Genomic DNA, 21,228 nt, shown 5'->3' on the forward strand with positions numbered 1-21,228 from the left:
CAGTGTTATGCATGAGTTTTGTCAATGCTTAATATTCACTAGTTACTTCATCAAAAGATGAGGATGCAGCTCCTTAATTTGAATTGCTGACAGTCCACATTTTTATAATAACTGCTTATGGATAAACATTTGAGGTAGTTAGTTTAATAAACCCATAGGGAAATCACAATTTGTAAGGAGCAGCAATCTAAATTGAATAACAAAAAGTCATTGAAATAGCAGGTGAAAGAGCAGGTTCATAAAGGACAGTCGAAATACGGAGACGGAGACAAATAAATACATTAAATAGCAGAGTGATGAAAGTAATTACTGAGAAAGGATTGCACAGTTTCACGGTTATTAATCTCCCAGCCTGGAGGGAGGAATCAAAGAGCCTGAATGTTTGTTTGCCCCTGCACAGTGAGGTCATGCAGGGGGAGACTGGACTTGATGATTTACAGGAGTTTGTGCATCTTCCTGTTTCCCACACCGACTCCAGAGTGTCCAATTTCAGACCCACCTGATGAACCTCCATTTTTAATGTGGCCTCAGCACACCATAAATCACACACTGGGCCACAACAGATGGATAAAACATCTGCCAGAGTTTCTTACAGCTGTTAAAGGAGCCCAGTCGCCGGTACACTCCGATCAGCCCGGTTTATGTGTGCTATTTGTGATCAAATCAGATAATTGATGGAGGTCTAACAGTTGATCAGTGAAAAAAATATAAATGTATTCTGACAACTAGCATCAACCCCGACCTGATTGTGTCTGTGTTTGACTCACAGTTTTGACAATTTGATGCCCCGCCCATCTCACCCATCCGTGAGTCCAATTGGTCCCGCTGCCTGTCAATCACAAGGCATCACAAAGGTGTTATTCAGCCGTCTTTGACAGGTACGATGTCGCCGACAATGGGACCGCGACGACAGTCAGCGGCAGACAGGAGGCTTTACTTCCGTGTGTAGCTTTCAGCTGGAAACGGGATGAGCTTCGTTTTAAAAGCGACGTTTCCCTCGACAGCCAGGCCGGACTGGACCGGACCGGACCGGAGCCCGTGGATGTAGCCTAGCAGCCTGCTAGCCAGCCGCCGAGAAAGGTAGCCATTGTTTGAGTTGTTGGCTAACATGGCAACGAAGGCTACCGTTAGCAGCGTTGGCCAAACGGGTTTTACTGCTGTATTACTGCAAAAGATAGCAGCAAACGGGGGTTTAACACCAACATAGATGTTAATATCAGTTGCCTTTGTAACACTGGGAGGCAGAAATGCTGCTTGTGTGACCTTTTTCTGCGAACATTAGCTGCTTGAATTGCACTGAGCCTCCATTCATCCCGGTTGTCAGGCAGTTAGCTGTGACCCAGTTCGCTTCTTTCCCACCTTGGAGTCCACTTTGGCGATCTGATCCCCCGCTTTTATGGCAGGTCAAATATATGTGGAGGCAATCTGATCGTAGGATCGCATGAAACTTGGCAGCCTAACCATCTCTTTGGAGTGTGGCCTGATATGACAATCCTCCAGTCTGAATAGGTTCAGCTCACAGCAACATTACAGAAACAGCCATCAGCCGGACACCTCGGTGTCAATGTTATTGATCTTTTTGTGTGTTTGAGGTAGTAAAGTCTGCAGTTATTTTATAGAAATCTCTTTTGTTAAAGGGTCAGTGTAGTTTGTGTTCCCTGGGGAGGGGAGGGGGGGGGGGGGGGGGGGGGGGGCGGCGGCCGGTAATGAACAGCTGGGCTGCAAAACACACAGTGACGACAAAATACACTGTATCTTCAGATTTATCTCATCAGTCTGAAAGAATATGTAGAATGGAGGTTGTGTCTGGGTTTACTTGACATAACATTAAATCGTATGTTCAATTAAACTCTTAATCAGATGACTTGTTAGAAAATGTTGGTGAGTCAAATGACAGAGGGGGTGATCCATCAAAGACTGCGGTCAGGCACATTACACCTCACTCCACTGATGGGTTTACATAAAATACCTGATCTTTTTGAGTTTTTGCCAGTGCACTAAATGCTAGTTTGAACGTTTAATAAGATGGTTGCACATGTCTGGTGCCACAGATGCTTTCTTCTGTTAAGTAGCAATTGCTCCCCAGTGCAAGGCATACATGTGCTTCAATTGTAAGTCACTCTGCCGAAAAGGACCTGTGATATAAGTAAATGTAAGAATCAATAAGACAATATTTTTTGTGCTGTGTTAATGTGGGACACATCACTGACGGATCTACCTTGGATTATTCAAAATGGTAAAATGGTGCATTTGTACAAATAAATTGACTTGGCTATTTAGAGTTTCTCTTTACAATGCAATTTGACTGCATAGCTGAATTGAATTTCAGACAATGCACTGTCAAAGTTTTGATCTTTTTGGAAACACACACAATGTGTTTAAGACATTCAAGTACTGGGGCTGTTAGTGGGTAAAGTAATCAAACCCTCTGAAAAAGCTCTAATATTCATGAAATGCTTTTGATTCTGCTTACAGCTGCAGTCGTCCTGCAGGATGTGTCACGGTTGTGAGGCGAGCAAGAAGTGCCTGTCCCTCTCTCCCTCATCTTGGGCCAGCCCTCCCATTTCACAGTCGCCCTGAAGTCTCTCTACCAACCTACCAAGATGACTGACAGGAAGGAGCCGCCCTTCTTTAATGATGACAGTGTTGGAGCTTTTCATTATAAGATCCCTTTCTATGATACTATGGAGCTCTTCATAGAGACCCTTACGGGTACCTGCTTTGAGCTGCGCGTGTTGCCTTTTGAGGCTGTCATTTCAGTCAAAGCAAAGATCCAGAGACTTGAAGGTACAAAGCCCACTAATGTAAAGTATGCATGATGTTGGCATTGCTTGCATGTTTTAAAGAATCAGTGCCCATCTTCTATTAGCCAGAATATTACACATGATAGTACTCATACAATTTCCGTGACCATTTCATTTGTTCTAATCATTTTCCTGAAATGTGCTGCTACAACTACAACCACGCTCAGTGTTGTTTTTCTCTGTGCTGTATCAGAGCTGGTTTCCAAGTGTAACCTTAGCTTAAAACATTTTAGAAAATGCATTTAACTTGCAGAACTGTGGAACAAGGTCAGGCTATTTGCTCAACTGTAGACCCACCTGTTGGCTTGTCTCTGAATTCAGGCACTGGAAGAAACACTAATGGACAGCGCAGAATTCATTCTACAGTGTAGCATGTTTGTTGTTGGAATTAGTTTTAATGAATATGTTGGCTCTTACTTAAATGTGTTTTGTTTTTTTAAATCATGGCAGTCCTCTAAGGTTGCTCTTTGCAGATCAATATGAAGTTCCATATCTACCTTTTTCACAGGGGTTTTCAGTTTTGGTCATAAATGTGTCTATGTGCTCTGTGTGTAGAGGAGTGCTGGCCAAATCTATGTTTGTGATGGAGCACACCATTCAGCAACGAAGGGATCACTGCTCACTCACCAACACTGGCTCACCTCCAGCACTGGGTCAGGGAGTTTGCACACTGTGGGCACAGAGAGCCCTCTAACTATGCATGCAGTCAGTCTCGTTCCAAGAAGTAGCTCTGGAGAGTCTTTGTGTTCATGAGGCTGTCATCCTTCTACTGACATTATGTTGTTTTTTCTCATTTGCAATTGCGTTATATACAATGTAGACATAGTGTACTCTAACCAACCTCATCAATTTAGATAGATTGTCTTTTTGGGGGTTTGATGTTGTAGAACATCAACAGTTTTTCTTTAATTTTTTTTAGATTTGCACCGTTTTGATTGACAGTGCATTTTTCTTTCAGCAGCTACATAATTTTGTCTTTAGGGGGCAGACATGAATCATCTTTAGGTGTGGCTGCTTCTGTTGGAAGCATTCCCATCTCTCCTGTCTGTCAGCTTGGTGAAGGTTGCCTATGAAATATGAACAGGTCATGTCAATATTGGATTGTTCCTATTCTCTCCCTTTTACTGTCTTTAAAGGTATCCCAGTTGCCCAGCAACATCTTATCTGGAACAATCTGGAGCTGGATGATGAACATTGTCTACATGACTACGGGTAAATCTACACCCCCTCAACTCCTCCTGTCTTTCAGAGCACTCAGGCAAAATCACAGAGACGAGGCTTGTTAGTGCAATTGCCATTAATGTTTGAAAACATGCTGTGTGCATTTACAGTCATTTACATGTGCACTCTAAAGGCACCCTGCTGTTGTAGTGACTCAGTCTTCATTTAAATCAGCAAGTTGTAACTGAGCCAGAGAATGTTGGCTGGATAAGACAAGTGATATACTGGTCAAATTTAGAGAACTTGTCTCTTCAGTCTTGTCAGTTCATGAGATGCAGACCTCACCCTCCAGTGCTCTTCTGCCTGCGGATGGTGGTTGTTGATGTCGATTGTTATGAATGCCTGTCACTTAATTTTCCACATGAGCAGCCTCTGGGCCAGTCTTGCAAGGCTCGTCTATCACACTGTCGTGTGCTTTTGCGGTTTTAGAAGCAGAAGGGTAAAATGGCAATGAAACATCTGTTCATAGGAAACACATGTACCAGCATTTTTTGGTCTAACTATATGATAACGTTTGCTCTCAACTTCTATACCAAAGTATAGAAAGGATTTTCCCCCTGGGATAAATCAAGTGTTTCTGATTTTGATGTCTAACTTCCCTGCTGTATAATAAACGCTTCAGTTATGGCCTGAGATGTCAAGTGGCCTGGGAACACAACAAACCCCTCCATTATCTGTGGCACTCTGAGGATGTCGCTGTAGCGTTCTTGTTTAGGTCTCAGAATCAGCCACAGAATAAAAGCAGCATAAGTTACCACAGTGTTATATCTGGTAAAAAGTGTTCCTGTTTCAAAAGATCCCAGGATTTAACTGAACTCGCCTCGATAACTCCAAATCTTCCTTTATGGTACAGGCCCCTGATCCTTGCACTTTAGATCAGAGCCTCTCTCACAACTAAATCACTTTACCCTTAATGTAAATATGCTTCCTACTCTTTATTTGCTTGTCACCAATTCAAGCTTAATGAACTTGAGTTTTACAATGCATAACATTACTGCTCCTTCATTCTGCTGTGGCTCATCACTCTGTTTGTGTTTGCAGCATTGCAGAGGGCTGCACTCTGAAATTGGTCTTAGCTATGAGGGGAGGGCCAATTAACACCAGAAGAGGTAACAACTGTACAATCACATGATAGCTGATTTTCTGTCACATCAAAATATATTTTGAGTACATTGCGTAACACATGGGGAAATTAAATATTTTTCTGGGTTTTTCAATTTTGTCAGTAACCCTGGAGGATCCTATCAAAGAGGTGGCTGACCTGATGGAGAGTTCAAAAGAAGAGAGTTGGGAGAAAAGCGTGACCAACAAGCAGGTCACATTTGTGGTCTACCGTGAAGGTGACCAGCTTAACTTCTTCCGCGTGGTTGACAGAGGAGACGGTACCCTAACTCCTCTGTCTGAATCCCTGAGGTCAGGATATTTTTTATGAAGTTTTTGGTTTTTATTATTTTATTATCTATGTATAAATTCTGTCATGACATTTTTTGACTTTATGGATAGTTACAAAAGAGGTGTAGAGCAAACAGGAGAAGAAAGAGATGGGTTGTAACATGAACAAACATCCATGGCTGGACTGAAACCACGGCATTCGCAGTGGCTCAAATTTCAATGTTTTTGTCCAGCTTTGCTTTTTGTTCATATTGTAACTATGCTCAGGGGGTAAGCTCTCATTGGTCATCATTAAACACCCTGTAATCATAAGAAATCCAAGTGGTCTTTTGTATTTGGTTCTGGGATTTAATAACAGTGTGAGGGGAAGAAAAGATGCACAAATGAAGAACCAACAGAATAAATTAGTATAATTGTATCCAGTGTTGAGTTGAGTCCTTAACATTGATTATTCTTTGATAGCTGTGAATTTCTGCAGCTGAGGTTTTGCAGACTGCTTTAATAGGAGGAGTGCATTTGTCTCTCACATTTTCCAGTGGTGGTTCGGTGTACAATGTGTACACAGAGGAGGATGAGGATGGAGGGAGCTCCGCAGCTGCACAGCAAAGCCTTGAGAACTTCATCACCATGACCAAAATGAAGCTGCTCAAAGCCAAAATGGAAGACATGAACATCAACAAGAAAGTAGGAGGCTACTGGGATCACGGAATGACAGGATTAAAGTTTTCAGAATACAAATGTTGCTGGACACCATATTAATTTTCGCAGCTTATAAATGTTTAGGACCTTGCTTTTTAAAATCATAGACTAAAACAATAATGCAGATGTACTGCACCAAACACCAGTTTGTATGTTGTAAGACGATAGAGCTCTACATTACTTAAAACTGTCATTTTGTATATTCTTATGCTTATAACTTATTTATGCAAGCGTGTCAAATCAAGGGTTGAGATAACCAGTTTGATTTAAGAATTTTACAAGTTGGAAATAAAAAATGATCTGTATGTAATTGAGAGGCTGCTGTGTATGTAATCTGAATATCTCTGTTACTCTGTTCTACAGCCGAAGAAGGCAGCAAAGATAAAACCCCGGCCACCTGTCAGCCCACATCCTTGTGGTGGCTCATTAGGATCTTCCAGCACACGGCACCATCATCGCCTCTTTCGTTCACTCCCTCAGATCAACCAGTCCCGGCAGTCCAGTGCCCTACTACCTCCAATCATTGACCATGAAACCACAGGCCCCTCCCCGCCCTCTGCTGCTACAACCTCTGCCCACTTGTCCATTCCTCGACGACCACCTCCTTCATTCTCCTCACCTTCTTGTTATATGCTTCAGGAGGAGGAACCATGGGAGACATGCCCATCATTTGCAAAGATACGGCCCCCTCCCAAAGTTTCCCGGTTGGACATTGGCACCACGAGGCTGATGAGGGATTGTGTGTATCCTCAGCTCCCTCCACTGTGTACCAGGGGCCCACCTGACACCACCTTTGACCCAGCTGAGCCCGTAGGGGAGGCAGTCAGGGTGGGTTTGTTAGAGGAGGCGAGTGGGCTAATGACGCCAACACAACCAGGCGTTCCATTTGGGGAATTGTCAGACCCTCTGACTCTGGATGTGTCCACCCAGCCAGAACGAGGTCATCAGTCCCTTGAGGTTGGGGCTCAGCACCAGTTGCCCCTCTCACCTTCCCCTCTTAGTACCTGGACACTTGGGAAAAGTGATAGTGTCACCAGCAGAACGGATAGGACACAGCTTGGCTCATCTTTTCATATCAGCCCTTGCTCTCCGTTACCTGCTTCCACTTCACCATCCACTGCTACCAGACCGCTGCCTCAGCCTTTTGATTCCACTCTCTCCTGTTTACAGCCCAAGCTTCAAACACAACCCTCTGCACATAGAAAGCCAGGCAACACATCCTCTCACTCCTCCAGCTCCTCTTCAATTCATCTGCCACACCTTCGGGGTGTTAAAGTTGAGTCACCTGGCAAGAGGCTGGAGCTGATCTCAAAGAGGGAAACAAGAGGCATAACTGAGTTGGCCAGTAAGGAACCAGCGGGGCCTCTGAACAACTCTGAGCTCCTGGCCTCTTTCTCCACAAGGGCTCCAGACAGCAGCAGCAGCAGCAGTACCAGGGACAGCCTTCAAGAGAGTCTGGGACTTGCATTGGCTTTGCCGTCTGCCACTGCCGCAGGACATGGCAGCTATAGCTCCAGGCTGCCATCCATCACAGCTAACAGGCTCCTTCAGGAGGATCTTATAAGACAGCTGTCACCACTACACCAAGCAGCAGCCTCTTACATGGTGACAGAGTTTGCAGTTGAGATTAAATTCCTGAAAATGTTTCATAGGCTCAAATTTGGTTTCGAGTTTTGCTTTTGATGTATGAATGTAAGTCTTCAAATAATGTTTTATATAAAGTGCTTCAGCTTAAACGTTATTAATCATGTTGCTCAAACTAGAGTTTGGGCTCATCCTGACTGACAAAGGTAGTGGGTGTCTTAAAAAAAAAAAAAAAAAGCTTAAAAGTGAAGCTTTTTGCTATAATTTTCACAATAACCCTTTAAAGATGATCACTGAATTGTTCAAAATCATAGGGTCTGGTCTAAGTCCAGTCCGGTCCAACAAATTAATTCTATTTGCTTTGGTATCTCAGTAGACAGACAGAGTCAGGCAGACATTTGTCACAAGATGAGGTACATTAAGCGCCCAATATAATGATTAAAGAAAAAAAAAAAAAAAAAAAGAAAATATCAACACATTGCTTCTCCATTGGAACGTCATACTCAGTAGTTGGACTACAGCTCTATTTCTGGTCAATTTTAATATGTATTTTATCATATTTCCAATACACATATCATACAGGGAGAAATTTCAATGATTTGTAAATTAGCTTGTAAGTCAGTTGTGATTTTATTGAAAACTGGTAAAGAACAGAATCCAAATCACATCTAAATAATTTTAAATTATATATAATAATTTCCATTTTTGTGTTGAGCTGTCCGCTTGTGGGACGTTAGTTTAGTGTTATCGATATCACTTTAGTGCTTCTAAATTACAGTTTTTCCTGCTACATGTATTTTATACACTTACATCCATTAGTACTTTGTGAAAATCCTTATATTCTTGTTTTTTATTTACTTTTTTTTTTTTTTTTAATTAGCTGAGCACAGCATGCAGTTTCATAGATTTGCACTAAAACATTTAATGTTTATGCTGTTTTCACAGGCCAACAACACTCTTACATCAGCTGGAGGAGTCATGACCTCATTCGGGAGAATAGGTAAGGGAGATACATAAGTTCTTGACTGTTAAATATTTGTATATGTACAAAGTGCTGCATTGCGGTGGTTGGTTGGTTAAAGCACTAATTTTGAAATTCTCTTGGCCAAGTCTCAGTGTGCACATTTTAGTGAAACAATTCTAAACTATCAACTATATATAGTTCTTGAAAGGTGCAGTCAGAAACAGAGATGCTGTTATATGAAAACCTTCCACTTGCGTTGTTTGAGGGCTACAACAAATTACCATCAGGGTTTTACATATTCTTTATTTCTACACCTGCAGAAGCAGCACAAACAACAGAAGGTGGTGGGCCAGCATTCATTCATTCATTCATTCATTCATTTATTTATTTATTTATGCCAGCCACTGATGTGCTTCGAGTGTTCACAGAGAATGTGGAATCAGAATCAGAAATACTTTACTAATCCCTGGAGGGAAATTCTGCTGTTTGCTAGCTTTTCTTCTAATAGTTACGGGTTGTGTAGTCTGATGGTAGTGGGAATAAATGATAACCACTCAAGAATCACAGAGTAGTGAATCAAGAGTCTCTCTTTTTTTATTGTTGTTGTTGTTGTTGTTGTTATTATTATTATTATTATTATTATTATTATTATTATTATTATTATTATTATTATTATTATTATTATTATTATTATTATTATTATTATTATTATTATTATTATTATTATTATTACTCACCGCTTATCAGCATCTATGTTTCCTATAGCCAGAGTTTACTGCTAGTAGTCAAATTAAAGAGTCAACCTCAAACCCCGCTGATCAACCTGAGCCTTTTTTTTTCCCCCAGTCGAGCTGTTAGTTCTGGCTGTGTGCTGCACGAAAAGTGAGTCATCCTTCCACCATGAGGTTGTATGCGTAGAGTTAAAAGAAATGTTTTTCAAGGGTTTGTCAATATTTGATCTCATTCATGACCCCTTTTAAAGAGCACATCTCAGTCTGCAGAGAAACATTCTAATAATATGTTTCTCTCCCACCAAGCTGTACTATAGGAGTGTGTTGGCAGCTCTAGGCAACAGATACGGCAGACAGTGGGCCGTGGACTTCAGTTTTTGTCTCAAAAGACCTGAGTATCTCTTTTCCTGTGATGGTTTTAGTTCTTGAGTGGAGTTTTAAAATGTGTTCTCTGCCTGAAAACGTGTCTATGCTGAGCAGAAGGCAGCACATACATCACAATAAATGTTAAAACAGAAAATAAATCTGCTTTCTATGCAATGTAGATGTTTTCGTATAAGATCATGTTTTATATACTTTTATTTGCTCATAACGGTTCTTACTTTCTTCAATAAATTAGGTCTCAATTAAAATGCACACTTTATAATAAACCAACTGTGAAAAATGACAAAAACCCAAGATGAGAAGACCTAAATGTGACAGCTTTGAAACTAGTGTTTTTGACAGATTACTTTGAGCAGGCTCTTCCCTGTGGGTATATGTTAATAGACATTTATCAGACATAATACATGGTATGGAAATGAAAATAGCTACTTTGACTCATATCACCACTGGGGCTTTGTCAGAAGTGAACTTGACTGAAAGTAGTCAAAAGAGAATAATGCAGTTTTTGCCCACTTGGGTAACTCTGGCTTCATCCAACCTCTTTTGGCCTTCTGATTACTGTGATGGATGTGTTTTGGGCAAGCACAAAGGAAAGTACAGGGCTTTGTCAAGAAGTTGGATGTTAGTGGAAGTGTTTAAAGTATGCCCTGTGCTTTTGCCAGACCCCAGGAAAACATGACATGCTATCATTTAAAGAAGAAAATCTGCTTTCAGTAAATGTTTTTCTACTCTCAGGCACTCCAACCTACCACCTACCTCCAGTCAAGGCTCCCACAGGCAGCAAGAAGAAAAGCTCAAAGCACTGCTTCGTCTGTGGAAAGAAGACTGGACTGGCCACAAGCTATGAATGCAGGTACAAGTTGGTCACTCACTCACTCACTGTTACGTCCACGCTAATATATTTTCATTTTAAAATAAATGTATTTTTGTCTGTCCATCCACACAATCCTACCAAATAGATGAATAATCATTCAGAAACACTGAGAATGTGTGCGTATACAGGAAACAGCTTGTTTACTCTTGATCAATTGCACAAAATTTGAACAATGAGCAGCAAAGGAACATAGGCAGGTTTAAATGCAGAATTGAACAGCAGCTACAGCTGGGAGATCAGATTCACATCAGCAGCATTTCCAAACGTCTCCATTTGTGGTGCGGTGGAATAAAAGACATGTAAACATAGTGAGGATGTAGACTCACTCACTCACTCACTCTGCCATCTTGTCCTTGAAGAGCTCCTTTTAGTCCAAAGTGGTATTTTCCTAATTCATCATTTTGTCTTTCCAATGAAAATGAATCTCAGTTCACTGCTGGTCCTGCCAAGTTATTCGCTTTATCAGAGTATCTTCCCCACAACCCCAGTCTGGATTGCCTCTCTCCCCTAAATCTTTTCCAATGCAATCATTGAATCTGATGCAACAGTTTGTAACTAATCTCTTAACATTGTCCACTTGAAAAGGTTGAGTCATTTACAGGGTAGACCTCTGTTTAAAATAAAAGACTAAATGATGCTAGCTAATTGCTAAATGGTTAGCACAAAGAAATGTGTTACAGTGTATGTCTTTTTACTAATGCACTGCAGTGCATTAGTAAAAAATTGTCAAATTGTCAAAGAAAATTTTGTCAACAACTTGGTAATGTGACACTGCAGTCAGACTCGGCAGAATGGTCTCATGACTGGGTTGATGATCTGTACAGATTAAATTTTTATGTGCTGATGAGAGTTCAACAGGAGTCAAGTTTTTCCAGTATACAAACTGTAATTTGTTCATTAATATCTTCTAGGTGTGGTCACAACTTCTGTGCCACCCACCGCTATGCAGAGACACACGACTGCACTTACGACTACAAGAGTGCTGGACGGCGATTTCTACAAGAGACCAACCCCCTTATCAGCGCTCCCAAGCTGCCTAAGATCTAGACCCAGAGCCCTCGCCTCTCACAAGGGATAGACAAAAGAACCTACAGGTTTAAGCGACTGAACTGAACATGTTTTGCAGAATCATTTCATGAAGAAAGAAGGCACCTATCCCCCTCCGAGGGTTTTTTTTTTTTGTTTGTTTGTTTGTTTGTTTTGTTTTGTTTTTTTCTATCAGGAAGTTTGCGTGAAATTGAATTAAATATTCTGTAAAGCCAAGTGTGAACAAACAAGAGCAGACTGACATGGCACAGAATTAATTGTCATTATGATTGTCACCAGTACCTCTTGGCATTGTGAAAAAGTTTTAATCTGTTTACCTTGTTCTTTTCCCATTGCATCAAAACAAAACAAAAAAAAAAAATCTGTGCATGTACCTAGGTAGTTTTTTGTTAAATATATCTGCTGCACGTTCAGACATATCTGTTTTTAGTTTTCTAAAGCTTTTATAAAAAAAAAAACAAAAAAACAAAAAAAAAAACAGGCCACTGATGACTTTTCATTCGACAAGTCTTTGACAGATGCACTTTAGAATTATTATATTCATACATTTGAATTTACTCATTGTGACGGGGAAGGATACTTAATTCTGTGTTTGTCTGAAGTGTTTATGTTGTCTTCGCCGTCAAGATTTTTATATTCTGCACCGCTAAATGTCTTTCTTACGCAGGCACATACATACCGACATAACTAATGAAATCTTTCTTAAAAGAGAACAATACACCCACTTACTGATGAAATACTTAATATTTATTAATGAGTATTACTTATTTAAAGTCAAGGTTGTTTTTAAAATAGCAAGTATGCAATGTGTGTAGGTGTGAATGTCAATTGTAGTACATATGCCTATCAAGTAAACTGTATTAGGATTGGGGGGTGTGGCTATGGTATTTATGATGTGTCTACAGTACGGTGGTTGCCATAAAAAAAATCTTTTGTAAGTCTTTTTTTTTATTATTGCTCAGCTGTTGCAAAAAGTTTAAATGCTATTAAAGTATCTACAGGGGTTTGATCTAATAAAGTTTCTTCTAAACGTTTAGATCCTGCACTTGTCTAAAATGATATTTCTGTCTGACTTCAAATTAAAACATTAAATTACTGTCTTACAGTTGGCCGTCCTATACTGTCCTCTCTCAATCACATCTTTCTCATGTGGCCCTAACATTATTTGGATTTTTGGCCTTCCCTGGCACTCTATGTTAATAGTTAATATTACATTACATCAAAGTTTCCATTTGGTGTCCTTCAGTAATTTTTCTCACATGGAGTATGGAGTCCTACTGAAGGAGACCCTCAGCTGGTTCCTTAGCAACAGGCTGAATGTTTATTGAATCAATTTTTGCCCCCCAGTGTCATCACTACTCCCCCAGTTCTAACCAACGTTGGGGTGGATATATTTGAGGCCTAACTGAGGATAAACCGATCCTCTTATAAAACCATTATCTGCTCATACGTTATTCAGTAGGCTGAGTGTCACAGGTGCCAAAAAAAGTTCACATCTATGGTTCAGAGGGGGAAAACAAAAAAAGGAAGCCTGACTAAAATGTGTGAATTTGCTCTTGAATTGAGTAAATGATAAATACTAAATGCAAGATATTTCTTGTGAAAAAGCAATATATGATAATAGTGTTTTGTTTTTTTTACAAAAACTAAAATTCATGTTGCCCAGTCAAACCTTTTGGATTGAGTTGTGATTTGGACTGTTCATAGATGGACCGATCCCATCAGGCTTCGTGCCACTGGTTCACATTTTAAATGCAAGGTCTGCACATTAATATTTCTGTCAGGGGGAGCACTTCAAAGCTGTAATTTGTTTATATGTGTACATGCGAAATGCAAAGTAATCCTGGCAAATGCAGTGCAGATAATACAGCAATTAGCGAATTTGTGGATTCTTTCATCACAAACACAAATATGTTGTCGTTTCTGCTGGTGACTCACTGAGAAGAGAGGTTCAAATGAAAACTGCAGGCACCTTTTATTATTCACTTTGCTTTCATTCTGGTTGCTGTTCTGTACAACAGACAAACCCTGACCAAGTCACGTCTCAGTATTTTTTATCTCCCCCCTTTTTTTTTGTGTTGACTGGCTTTATCCAACATAATTGGATTGTGCAGCATGTACTGCTGAAGCACTGCTTAGTCTTTGTTGATAGATGAAGGCTCTTTAACATTGAATGGGAGAACTTAAAAAATAAACAAATAAAAGCATTGCGTATAGAGTTTTAAGATGAATTTGAGATTAATACATTGTAGTGATTATCGAAGTTTGTCACTTTTTTTGCAAAGGACTTTTTTGACAGTCAAGTAGTTTCCGGTGCAAAATATGAAATCTAAAATATTAAAATTAAAATGAGAAATACAATTTTCTAGTCAGTGGAAATAGTAGAGCAAGGCGTTGACCATCGTGCTGATGGAGCGAAGTCAAACACCAGTGCTTTTCAGTTCAGTTTTTTATGATATGAAGGAAGTTTTTCCTTGTTCATCGGAGGATCTGTTGGGTCTCTTTAAATCATTTTATAAAGCGCTTGGTCTAGACCTGCTCTATATGTAAAGTGCTGGTATATGCTTAGTGTTGGTGCTGGTATTGTTCACCATTTATTCACTTTTGTTCACTCTTGAGTGAAGGAATAAGGTTTTTACGCGTGCACAGTGTGTTTTGGGGTATGCACTGATATCCCTGGTTAGGATCAGGGTTTTCTTTTTTTTTTTAAGTCTTTCTCTTATTGGAAAGATAACTCAATCAAGTATTTGGGAAAAACATCATCCATTCACAAAGTATGAGTGATAGAGTTAGGCCAACATGTTGTTTGGATGTTATAAGGTGGATAGGCTGAGTTTTTAAGATTTTTTCTGCCTTCCTCTGTGTGCATCACTCCACCACAGCCCCCAGTGAGTCTGCTCTGGTTCCAGTCACAGAGCACCTCCTTCCACCAGTTTGTCCAGCCACCTTGCATCCTTTTGTTTTCTGCTGACTCCCTGGCACACTGGAGCATAGAACATTATACTTACCACCACAGACTGCTAAAACATCAGCATCTTTCAGCAGATGTCTAAGGATCTCAGACCCCCTATAAAAAAAAAGAAAAGAGGCAGCTCTGCCTTTTCTGGAGAGTGAATCAGCGTTAGGGGACCAGTCTGGCTTGTTGTCCAGGTGTACTCCCAGGTATTTGTAGGTTGGCCCCACTTTGGTGTCCGCTTCACTAATGTTCACTGGCTGAAGAGGGACAAGGAGGCAGTTGCTGTAACTCCAGATACTGAAGACTTTTATCAGATTCAGTAATCAGATTGCTGTCTTATTAACAGTAAACAGTCAATATTGTTTCTTTATGAGTGAGAAGTATGAAGACTACATGACCCAAAATACTGCACCAAGTCACCCAGTGCCCCAGTAGTCAAAACTAGCGTGAGCAGTAAAACTGTTCGCAGTCCAACCAAACTGTCCAACTGGGGAGCGTTGTAAAGTTAAATGGCACCACAGATATTTTGTCTGTGCATGATAGGGGGTGTAGGATACAGTGTTTTAGAGCCTGACCAATTTTAGTCCCCCAACCCATGGGTGTATTCATTTTCAACAACATAGAGCATCTTCAGGGACATGGACAGTTATTATCTGAGTCTTTGATTTGTTTCCTTTCACTGTTTTTTTTTTCTCCTGTCGAGCCGTCTTCACTGCTCCTGTACACTTTATTGCATAAACACTCCTCCCAACTGCCTATTTTCTGTTTTAGGATTCTTCAGCTTGTCTCCGGTAGCTCATGCCAAGAACTGCAAGTCTATATTTTGCACAAACTGAAAAACAATAATGTTGCTTGTTTTTTCTAAACTTTGCTTTTAGATGCAGAAGTACAGGTCAGTAAGGGTAGCGGGGGACATATTTGGTATTAAAGTGTGCACAGAACAGAGCTTTTAAAGAAAAAGTTTGTAACAGCTTGTAACATAAAAAACAGGTTGCCCATTTAGTTTTAATGCATGAGAGCAGTTAAACTGAGCAGTATGCCTGAAAATTGCACATCTGCTTTTGTGTGTTTTGCCTCAGCTCCGTTTTCGTTTCACGTGAACAGACTCGGCCCTTACCAAACACATTTCGCACAACATGCAGCACATTCAAAGTCTTGACTCCATTGTCCATTGCATACACTATAATGAGGAACTTTCATCACAAGTTAAAACCACCACATGACAATGTGACAAACTGAAAGTACACAGAAAGCTGACAGAAATCTACTTAATACAACTGAATATGATACTATGAGGTATCGTTCACCAGGTATTTGTGGTAGTTATGTAATTATTGGGGTTTGTACTCTTTGCATTGCCACTCCTGGGGTGTTGGATATCTGAGTGTATAAAACAATAGTGTCATGCCTGATGAGTCATACCTGCGTGTGCTAAGACACAGGCAACAGGAATCAAAACACACAACGATCTCGCACAACCAGCTCGACAAGTTTGGCTTGCGGGCCAACAAATCACCTCAAAGCAACCTCGACAGAAGTTTTTCTCTAATTTCTATTCCCCGTATTTCCTACTTCCTTATGAAGGAACCTGTCTCATCAACCGGTCTTCCATAATACACACACCCTGTTAAAGATACATTTGAGGAGTTAGCTGGCCTAGTTGGTAGGGTTGGTTGGACAGGTGAAACCTAGTGTGAATGACTGCAAATGAACACCTCGCTCTATTGCTGCTTATTCCCCTCTTCTTCAAAGTATGAATTGGATTTCGAAAGCCCTGTGAATGTGGTGAGGGAGCAGTTTGTTTTGTTATCACCACGACTTCGCCTTCCTCTCTGCATGCTTAACGCTACAAGCCTCTTCATAATCCCTTCACACCATGCAGCGAGACAGCGTCTATCTCTCTGACACAGAGACACATGCATGACAATTTGGCAGGCTCATTTCTGAGGTGCCCACTTTGTCCAGACAGAGCACAGAGGCTCTGTTGTCCCATCCCAAGGACAGAGGGGTGGACTGTGCATCAGTAATAAGCCCAGAAACAATAACAGGTTTCATAGAGATGCAGCCAAGGCTTTAAATCAACAGAGGATACATTCCCTTGTTTAGTAAATAAACTGCTCCCAACATACTTCACTGTCAGAGAGATAGGTGGGGACTTACAGTACAGTCTGAACCAATAAATTCATACACTGCCACACTCATTCACTTTGAGTCGCTCTCATCATCACACTGCCTTAATCGGTTCACTTAGAATTTTAAATCTCACACTGGTGAAGGTATTTCATTTAGTCTTACACACTTAGTGTCTCCTTGGTTAGTCTAAAAACATTTCCCCAGCGCTCTCTATTTGATTCAATGTCTTTTTTTTCCCTAAAACATATGACTGATATTAAAAGGGCTGCATGTTCCCCATTCCTTCCATAAGTGACGCTAAAACACCAAAAACATGAGCTCTTGCAGGTTGACCCTGCAATCAGCAGGCCTTTAGCTTAGCTCAAAGAGCTTTTGGAGCACCGGTGGATTCATTTTCATACTGCCGAACCAAACCAATCCAGCTGAATTCTTAACTCAATTTATTCTTTGAAGCTGTTGTTTGAGTGTCCACCTGAGGAAGGAAAAATCCAATGTAATCCACTGACTTCCAAAAAGAGCTCCACTGCTGCAGCTTCTGGGTAACAGTCATGTTGGGTGTGTGGCGGTGACAGGTCTGCTGCTGATAACAGCTCTGACACAAGTAAACTGTTATCAAGCCAACCAAAACATTTTCAAAGCTTTAACACAAAAAAAAAAAAAAAAAAAGAAACAGTCCTGAGTTGGCTGGTTTTGGCAGCAGCAGCAGCATCATTGTGTCTCCTTGTGTTTTCACTGACACACTGCTCAGTGCGCCGCCTGGCCTTTAAATTGATTTCTCTCTCTTCTTTCTTTTTCTTTTTGCTCTCGGATTTTTTCCCTTCCATCTTAACGCGGAAGTCGGTGACGCACCGCCGCACACAGCTGCTCAGCAGGGGGTGGGGGGGGGTGGAGTGAAATAAACAAGACGTCGTCCGTCGGTGCCAAACGCGGCGGTGAGTGTCTTCTAGTTGTTGTTTTGTGTGAGTGTTTCGTGTGTGTATGTGTGTGTGTGTCAGCGGGTTTATGGAGCGACATTTGGTCCGGTGCGACTCCGTCTGTCTTCGGCGCCTCCTGTCCTGTTGAAGCGGACGGTGTGTCGGTCGGTCTGGACCGTGCTGGGATGTGACAGTGTGGACATTTCCATTTTTCCTCTCTCCCCCTTCCTTCCTCCTCCTCCTCCTCCCCGCGGTAGAAGCCGAGAGTCGCTCCCTGCCCAGGGTGACTGTAGCCCGGTGTAATTGAGGTATGGAAATTCAGTTACATGTCAGCGACTCCGCAGCAGAGAAAAGAAACAAACAATAAAAAAAAAAGAAGAAGCGTAAATGTGCTGAATTGTGGGCTGTTGTTTATTGAATGTGCTGCTTTGGATCAGCATGTGTTTGTCTGCCACTGAGGAGACGTCATGGTGTCCGTGTCCGAGCAGAGCCCGGTAGTTGTGTCATCGCTGGAAGCTGTCGGATATTTCCTCCATTTCATTTTATCCCCCCCCCACGTTGTTTCCCCTCGTTGTTTCCCCCCTTTGCTTCCCTCGCGTAAAGAGACGAGGGGTCGCGGTGCAGCAGCGGGCATGCCCCCCTTGGACGAGCAGAGTTTTGGGATGTAAATGGTCGGATTTGCATGTTGGGCCGCCCTGTCTCCCGGAGCATGCCTCACCATGTGGGACTTCAGGTCCGGGCTGGATGGCTTCTCTGTTTGCAGCCGTCACAAACACGAATGAACAGCAGTGTCCGCCTGATAAATACTCAGGTCATATCTGTGCGGTGGTCACAGTAGGTTTCATGTTGCATGTACCTCCCAGCCAGTTCTGCTGCAGTGCATGTGTATTGCATTTTCTGTAATCGCGCATTCCTGTGTACTTAAAAGCTTTCAGTTTAAGCCTGAACCAACTCCAAGTGGAACACAGCTTCTTATAAAACCATCCATGTCATGATGGAGGCTTTGCCGTTGTCAGTGCAAGATGAAGAACCAGCTGCTTCTGTCAGTGTGTGTTACATCACTGTAGCCTTTAGTTGTGTGTTTACCAGTGCGAAGGGTTTGTTGCAATAAGACATTGTGCCATTGGTATCTGTGGAGTGTGCATGCATAAACCTGCAGATAACACAATGTTTATTCTTTGTTGTGCTGCTGTATAACTAATCCTGCTTCCTCACATGGGATTACTGCGTATAGTTCCTATTTTTTCCACACTAACACTGTCTAAGCTTCCAATAGGGTGTTTGAGCAATGATGACGGACGGTGGCCTCTTGGTAGGGAAGCAGCTGGAGCTCTAATCTACGTTCTGTACTTGAGCTGAACAAAAGAAAAAGTAATTGGCACAGCTTTTCATCTATTGTAGAAAAAAAAAATTGCAAATGGCAAAAAAAAAAGAGTCAGCCATTCATCCATGAAGCTTTAAAGTTGTCAGAATCAGATGTTGAGTACACAGAGATTTTACACCATTGTTTCAATTATAGCAATGATATCAAATAACCAGGACTGGATTGTCTTTGTTCAATGCAGAGTGAGTTATTTTTTTTTCCATTTCCCAAAAGTTTGACTCCAAGAGCTTTGACTGAACTTGCAGTAGCTTGTTATTTTCAGCATGAAGTCCTTTTGAAATGATCACGTCAAACAATTAAAACACTCTGCAGCTCTCCTTTGTTTTCCTTTTCCCATCCTGGCCTGCCTTCGTAACCAGCTGACTCAGTGTCCTATGACAATATGCTGCTGGTACCAACACCAGTTTTGCTGTTATGGTAAATCTCATGAATTTAGCTGGGCTGTCAACACACTCTGAGGTCGTCACTTGTCCTGACGGCGACAACTATGGGGAGAAATCAGACAGAGAAACCATAATAATGGCTCCAAAGTGGCGGAAGAGGGTGACTGAGACTGAATCTGTTCAGTTGGTAAGACAGAGGGTGACGAGCCTGCGGTCTTAATTGACTTTGGCATTGTGCACTTGCAAATTAACTCATACCGGCTGCCTTCAGAGAGAGACTCTGAGGAAAGTAATTTGAATGGTGGAATGAATGCAATCCAAAGTATCTGAAGGCTCCAACAGTAGTTTTGTGCCAATTAACTGCTGCCACTGTTTGACACAACTGGTTGTGATTGTGAAATGTGTCCGCCGCAGTCTTTAAAAATATGGACTAGGGACTGGATCTGACAGCACCTATTATGCTAATCTTTAGCGTTCGCAATCAAATTTAGTATTAACAGCAGCCAGAGTAATTTTGACTTACACAAGGGTTCCAGGGAAAACGGTTTTCTCTCTGCTTCATATAGTCTGCATCTTTGTCTGAGCATATTAGTTTGTTCCAACTGCTGCTCTTCCTAATCACAGATAAGTTCTGTAACATTTGAACCAGAGGGAGCATATACAAATTGAGCAGAAGGGGTCCAAGAACTGACCCCTGGGGGATTCCACAAGTCATAGCCACTCATTCAGATTCATAGCTACCAATTGTAACAAAATAACTCCGGCCTTCTAAATAAGATCTGTCCAACAGGATTCTGAGATCTACAGAGTCAAATGCAATACTGAGATCTAGTAAAACCAAGACTGATACGTGACCAGAGTCAGTATTCAGCCTCATATCATTTAACACTTTCACCAGTGCTGTGGTGAGGTTGGAAGCCTGATTGAAATTTATCAAGGTAACTACTTAATTTTTTTTTTTTTACATTTTAGTTGTTGAGCTGATTAAATCCAACTTTTTCTGTAATCTTGGATGTAAAAGAGAGGTTTGAGATAGGTCAATAGTTGTTCATTATAGAGACAAATTCAGTCCTCTTTTTTTAAGAGTGGTTTAATGGCAGCTATCTTTAGTGACTTGGGAAAAATGTCTGATACCAGTGAGCTGTTTACAATTTGTAGGAGATCAATTTCTACTGAGCTAAAAATAACTAATTACGCCCAGAGTGCATGTTGTAGATTTCAAATGCTGAACTGTTTCTTTTAGGATTTTTAAATAAATTATATTAAATTGAGATCAGAGTTGCATTATTCCCAGGTTTTAGACACTGATCAGTTTCTTTGTTTTACTGGTTGTGAATTAGTCAACAATAGAAAACAGAGTGCAAAAATTGAAGTTCTTGTTAATCATGTCAGATAAATGCAGCTGCCTGGCCTTGCAGAGCTCATTGTTATAGTTTCACAGGCTGTGTTTATACAGCTCATAGTGAATTTCAAGTTACGTTTTCCTCCACTTGCGCTCAGCTTCCCTGCATTTGATTTTTGTTTTGTTTGTTACCGTAGTGGTCTGTTTGGTCAAAGTGATCTTGAATTTGACCAGTGCAACAGCGTCCATTACAATGAAGATTATTGAGTTGGATTGAGCCAGAAATCTGTCAACTGACTCTGCACTCTGCACTCACCGTTGCTGACCTAGCTATAGCCTCGACAAACTGAGTACTTGTTCTCTCATTAATGTACCTTTTCTTATCAGAGAAAGTTTTTTTGTTTTTGTTTTTAAGC

The 21,228-nt window shown here is 41.1% G+C and overlaps 2 protein-coding genes across 4 annotated transcripts in view; both read left to right on the forward strand.

Annotated features, from left to right (window-relative positions):
• The first annotated feature begins 865 nt into the window (after positions 1 to 865).
• zfand4 (zinc finger, AN1-type domain 4) lies at positions 866 to 12,178 on the forward strand. Of its 2 annotated transcripts, XM_029521736.1 has the most exons (10): positions 866 to 1,080; positions 2,476 to 2,787; positions 3,941 to 4,016; positions 5,067 to 5,134; positions 5,252 to 5,438; positions 5,954 to 6,101; positions 6,480 to 7,721; positions 8,646 to 8,700; positions 10,515 to 10,632; positions 11,565 to 12,178. In XM_029521736.1, the coding sequence occupies exons 2-10, from the start codon at positions 2,604 to 2,606 to the stop codon at positions 11,698 to 11,700; spliced, it is 2,214 nt and encodes a 737-aa protein (XP_029377596.1). In that variant the 5' UTR covers positions 866 to 1,080; positions 2,476 to 2,603; the 3' UTR covers positions 11,701 to 12,178. The 2 variants fall into 2 exon arrangements, with proteins under 2 accessions (XP_029377596.1, XP_029377597.1); XM_029521737.1 differs by lacking the exons at positions 10,515 to 10,632; positions 11,565 to 12,178 and adding an exon at positions 9,511 to 10,508.
• Positions 12,179 to 17,730: 5,552 nt separating this feature from the next.
• Positions 17,731 to 21,228, forward strand: part of marchf8 (membrane-associated ring finger (C3HC4) 8) — a 65,870-nt gene continuing 62,372 nt past the window's right edge. For both annotated transcript variants that reach the window (XM_029521897.1, XM_029521898.1), the window contains exon 1: positions 17,731 to 18,011. The gene's annotated coding sequence lies outside the window, so the exon portion shown is untranslated. The remainder of the gene's footprint in view (positions 18,012 to 21,228) is intronic.

This window comes from Echeneis naucrates, chromosome 15 (assembly GCF_900963305.1).
Source record: "Echeneis naucrates chromosome 15, fEcheNa1.1, whole genome shotgun sequence".
Lineage (NCBI taxonomy): Eukaryota > Metazoa > Chordata > Actinopteri > Carangiformes > Echeneidae > Echeneis > Echeneis naucrates.

Excerpts from the sequence above, each read along its gene's own strand:
- zfand4 (XM_029521736.1), top strand. The coding sequence starts at position 2,604 with ATGACTGACAGGAAGGAGCCGCCCTTCTTTAATGATGACAGTGTTGGA. Across the intron at positions 5,439-5,953 it reads CCTCTGTCTGAATCCCTGAG|TGGTGGTTCGGTGTACAATG; the intron begins GTCAGGATATTT and ends CACATTTTCCAG. Across the intron at positions 6,102-6,479 it reads ACATGAACATCAACAAGAAA|CCGAAGAAGGCAGCAAAGAT; the intron begins GTAGGAGGCTAC and ends TCTGTTCTACAG.